Source organism: Colossoma macropomum, unplaced genomic scaffold (genome assembly GCF_904425465.1).
Source record: "Colossoma macropomum unplaced genomic scaffold, Colossoma_macropomum, whole genome shotgun sequence".
Lineage (NCBI taxonomy): Eukaryota > Metazoa > Chordata > Actinopteri > Characiformes > Serrasalmidae > Colossoma > Colossoma macropomum.
Genome location: NW_023494806.1, coordinates 9,399,493 through 9,405,178, shown reverse-complemented (window position 1 = coordinate 9,405,178; position 5,686 = coordinate 9,399,493). Strand labels below are relative to the sequence as shown.

General features: G+C 37.0%; 1 protein-coding gene across 1 annotated transcript; it reads left to right on the top strand.

The window, feature by feature from the left end:
• Positions 1–869: 869 nt before the first annotated feature.
• On the top strand, positions 870–4,137 carry LOC118827470 (fucosyltransferase 7). Its single transcript, XM_036598838.1, has 2 exons — positions 870–934; positions 2,985–4,137. Exon 2 carries the CDS (start codon positions 3,103–3,105, stop codon positions 4,135–4,137), a length of 1,035 nt encoding a protein of 344 aa, XP_036454731.1. The 5' UTR covers positions 870–934; positions 2,985–3,102.
• Positions 4,138–5,686: the final 1,549 nt, after the last annotated feature.

Here is a 5,686-nt window from a genome sequence, read left to right as displayed (position 1 = left end):
GCATTGCTGCCTGGATGCTGGTGGTGAATCTGATGAATTCTAGGTGGATCTAGAAATTTCTGTTGGTATGTAGTAAATCTTGTGGCACAAAAGTAGGGCAGCTGTTTCCTCTCTGTATGCCCTCTTTTGTGTTTTAACCACACACACCCCACCCATTCGCTTCACACAGTTCAGGTCAAGTCCTCCAAAATAGCAGATATTACTATCAGTCATTCAGTTAGATTTACAGTGAAGCTCTAAGAGTGAGCATTAAACCATACACGCCCCACTGCCTAATGCCGTTGAGTCTGGTGCTCACTTTATTTTTCCTCCATCGGTTGCATATACACATTTTACAAAGTTCATTTTTTGCTGCAATACTGTATGGTGGAGTGATGATTCAATATATTTGATAATGTAATGCACTAGCCATGAGCTAACACACTAGCCACACTGCCATATATGATAACTATATATATGGGGGTCTCACTTATTAGGGATCTTACTGTCTGTATGTCTTTTAATCAGTTTTCCCTTTTTATTTTTTCTTGTTTTTAGTTAATCTAGTCAAGTCTAGAATATTTGTGCATTAATTATGTTTGCAGAAAACTTTTTTTAATAGTTTGCTGCTGTGTTTAATTCTTTAAAAATCAATTAACTGTAATAAAACACACTGTGTTACTTGTCATTTTGCATATTTTATATCTCAGATTAATTTATGTTCACTCCTGCACCAAGAGAAACAGCTAAACTGCTGTGTTTTCTACTTAAATAAAAAGATCATGATTCTGATTGTGAAAGTGCCTGAGATGGAGAGGTGGTACGAAGGCAGGGCTGAGCAAGATACATTTTCAAACACACACACACACCCATTTAGACACTCTATACGACAAAAAAGACACTCTGCCTTTACAGTATCACTCAGCTTTATCTCCAGAGCAGCATCTTTCAGGAGGTGAGTAGAGTCGGCTTAGTCACTTACTGAAGGCATCCAGGATTAAAAAGCAAGAATGACCAGCCTGTTTTCTCCATTCTGCTTATGACCATGCTGTAGTAGCACTGTCATGACTTACTGAGCACATTATGTCTTGGTTTCAGATTTGATGTAAAGTGCATTGAATTTATAACCAGAGATTTCCCGAAAAGAAGATGCAGTCAAACCACAACTTTCTCGAAAGGTCATAGAACATGAAAGCATTGTGAGGCATTTATGTTCTTACTTTTGTCTTTTCAGCTTCCATATTTGGGTTGAAGTTGTCGTAACAGTATTTGGCACTCAGAAATGACCAGAAATGCCTAAACCTTAAAGAGAGGCCACATTTTCTTATTATTCCTGCTGTGTCTCATTATTCTTACTTTGATGAAGGAAATGAAAATCTCAAAAGTAAATTAGTTTATTTGAAAGGGTCATTCCTTGTTTTCAGTGCTTAAACATTCTTTTTAAGGTAGCATTTATAAATACATAAAAAAAAAAGTTGCTGGTAACACTTTATTTGGAGTGGTCCCTTATAGATGATTAATAAACTGCTAACAGATTATCAGTAACACAACAACAACATATCAGTGAAGTAGCAGTAGTGAAGGATCTGAATACACTGAAGTAAATATCTTATAGATGTTCTGTTGATACATTACGTTAAGTAGATGTATTGTTAATATGTTACTTCCATTACACAAAACCTAACCTTACCCAACCTTACCCACAACCTAACCCTCACCCTGGCCCTAATACTAACTCTAACCTTAACCTCAACCCAAAACCTAATCCTAACCCTCAAATGTTTATGACATTTAAAATGCTTTCTAGCTAATGATCTATGTTACAGTAGCAGATATTTTATGTATTGTGTTACTTTCTTCCTGTTTTCATTTGTATTGAAGTTATTAATAGATACTCTGCTAAACTGTAACCCCCTCCAGTGCAGTGTTGGTAGACTGGCAGTAAGTAGCACCTCTTTCAGTCAATGTGCCCTCATAAGTCTAATTTGACAGTCTGGAGTGAAAATGACTAGCTATTCTGAAAATACACACATTCTGCTTTTTACATTTGAGTTAATTATTTAAAGCATGTCATAAACAGCCAGACGCAAAAGTTACATTACGTATTTTGTTGATTTTCTAAGTGCAAATAATTTAACACGTCCTCTACAGAGAACACACTTCTGTACACTTTATAGCATAATTTAACATATTGGGGAAGAAATAAAACATAAAATGTGGCCTGTGCAAAAGTTGTGACATGTTTTTGTTTTATGCTTTATTTTTTAAAAGATGTAAAACTCAGCACACAAATAGAAATTGTGCACTAAAATTTGTAGCAAACAATATCAGGTTTAAGCATGTTCTCTGTAAGGTGTTAACTTATTTTTACTTAGAAAATCAACAAAATACAGAAATTAATTGAGGAAATATAAATAGACTAGAGAAGTAGAAGAAAAATAGATGGAGCTGAAATATATAATGTAAGTGGAGCTGAAATATATAATGTAATTAATAAATAAAGTAAAAAAAATGAATTGTAAGGTACAGAAAAAAGTAATATTGACACTAAATATCAATAAGATACTGAATGAGATCATAATTTTTGTGTTAACTTACAGCTACTGTATTATCTGTTTCCAAATTGTACTTTCTATATTGATTCCTTTTTCAATTATGCTTTATTAAATTATTATGCTTTGTTAGATTATTATGCCTTGTTAAAGTAAAAAATTACAACTTATAGTAACAAGTAATTAAACTAGTTTAATTAATCTTAAATCATTTAAATAAACAGTTTATTCAAAGCATTTATTTGAGTTAAATAAACTATTTAATTTGCTTGTTACTACATGAAGTAAATTACCATTTTTACAGTCTATTATTTTCAGTTGTTTTGTTCATTAACAAATTACAGTCTGCATTGTTTTATTGATTGATTTGCTAATTCATTACTGTATTTCATGTACTGCTTCTCTTTTTTAACAAATTCTTCAAAATTTACTGATTACTCATTTGCTAATTAGGTGGCACCCCTCCTGCTCCATAAATGGCACAGTTTTTAGTTGTGAAAGAAGATTAAACCCTTGCTGTGGTTAAACTGGAACTCCACCTTCCACATTAGCCCTCTCTCATTTTTTCACAATGTGGTCAAGACGACTTTCAGCTTCTGCCCTGGTGTTCCTCAGCATCACTTCTCTGATGCTACATGTGCTGGTATTCTGGTGGCTAGGACCCAACCAAGACCATCTTCGTCCCCAAAACCTGACCATCTTGCTGTGGCACTGGCCCTTCGGAGTCTCCTACAGCCTGAAGGGGGATGTTTGCTGGAGCAAGTTTGGCATCCCTGGATGCTTCCTTGAGAACAATCGATCTGTGTTCTCTCAGGCTGACATTGTGGTTTTCCACTACCATGAGCTTTGGACCAAACGCTCCAAGCTGCCGTTGCATCTGTCCCGTCCACTGGGGCAAAGGTGGGTTTGGCTGTCGCTAGAGCCTCCGATGAATAACCGCAATCTGACAGCCTATAATGGCTTGTTCAACTGGACGATGAGTTATCGGCGTGATGCGGACATCTTTGTGCCGTATGGAAAGCTGGTTCCGAAGAAGAACAACAGCACCTACCTCATACCACAAAAGAGGAACTGTCTTGTGGCCTGGGTGGTCAGTAACTACAAGGAGCACCAAAGAAGGTCTAAGGTATTCCAGCAACTGAAGCAATACATTCCAGCTGAGCTGATTGAGGTATACGGTCGCTGGAATGGCAGACCACTTTCTAACAAAGCTCTACTCCCTGCTATTTCTCAGTGCTTGTTCTACCTTGCCTTTGAAAACTCGTTGTACAGGGACTACATCACAGAAAAGCTGTGGCGCAACTCACTGCAAGCAGGGAGCGTCCCAGTGGTGCTTGGACCCCCTAGAGCTAACTATGAACGCCTGGTGCCCCGCGATGCATTCATCCATGTGAATGACTTCAGGAGTGTCAAGGAGCTGGCTGCTTTTCTAAAGCGCCTGGCCTCTGATAGACAGAGTTATGAGTCCTACTTCAGATGGCATGACAGTCACAAAGTGAAGACCTTCACAGACTGGACAGAGAGACTGTGCACTATCTGCTCTAACTACAACAGACTACCCACACACAAAGTCTACCAGGACCTTTACAGCTGGGTCAACATGTAGAGCCATGAATGAATTTGCATTGAAGTGCCTGTAGTTACTGAATAATAAGCCTTAGTATGTGATAAGCCTGAGGTTTTCAGGGGTAAAAGTCAACACATAACAATGAATTCCCAGTTTAAAACCACTACACCACTGAGCTGGACTGTGTTGTTGTAGCTAAGTGAATCTAGGGAGGTTGAAAATGACAGTGCAATACTAACATTAGCTGAAGTACACAATATAAAACACATGTCCGATCCTAAAGAGCGTAAATATATAATTTGCTCTTTATAAAATGGGCAAACAATGACACTGAGCCTACCTCCCATTTTAGGAAAGTGAAAGTGGCATCAAAATATTTTATTTTTAAGATTTTTGCAACCTTATTCAGGCGCTGAATGTTTACGATTGGTTTTGCATATAGAGTTGTATGCAAAGGGTTATACTTCTGGTAAAGAACATGTTTTGATTTTCTGAACTGATTTTCTAAGTGAAAATAAGGGTAAAGCATTCTCTACAGGGAACTAACTTAACTATGGCATTTTTCCGCCAATTGTAGTGCACAATTTCACAGTTTATTTGCAGAGTTTAAGATATAAAAAAATAAACAAAAACAGAAAAAAAAGCATAAAATGTCCACATTTTATGTTTTATGTTTTCCCAATATGTGAAATTCAGCAAATAATCTGCAACAATGCATTAAAATATGCTGAAATGTGTTCTCTGTAAATCATGTGTTAACTTAGTTCCAATCAACAAAACATGTAATTTGACTGATGCGCCCAAACTTTTGCACACAACTCTAGCTCTGGCTGCCCAGTTTGAGCTGCCTTTGGAAATGCAGCACGACATGTGATGAAGCCCAGGTCAAACTAATATTTTTGACGTTGCTGGGATGCAGCCGAGCTGTCATCTTGGTTGTCACCATGCCAACAGCTGGCAACAGTAAGTTGATTGGTCAAGTGAGTTTATGTTGCTTGTGAAACTGACAAAGAGCAAATAAAATATTATCAAATTTTCATCATCCGATATCTTAGTGTGCAATGTCCAAATAAATTGTGCTCACTGTGTATCGCTGGCAACAATAGAATTGTTATAGGTTTTCCGGGTGTAGAATCAGAGCTTTTATGTGCTGCCATGTTTCCTATCACTGTATGAAAGATGCACAGGGCTTCGTTTACTGTTGGAATTCTTACATGTTATTTTCTTGTTAGATTCATGTTGGGTGTTTTTTTTTCTCAAGCGAGTGTTTGAGCTCATTCAAAGCACAACTAAGATCAGTGGGAGCTTATTATTGCTTTGTTCAATCATAAAATTCCTAAGGGGCAAACATTCTAGTTATGTTATGGTTTCTTAATTACAATAGCATAGTGCAGCTCAGTAGCATAGCATTTTAAACTTAACATTATGAAGTGGCTCTAAAGAAGCATTGCAGCAGTCCAATTTAAAGAATTTACTTGTTTTGACAAAAACTGAATTGTGTGCTTCAACTTTTCATTACATTGAATGCTATTTTTGCAGGCATGCTGTGACACTTCTCAAAACTCGCAACACTTGCCAGACAAAAACG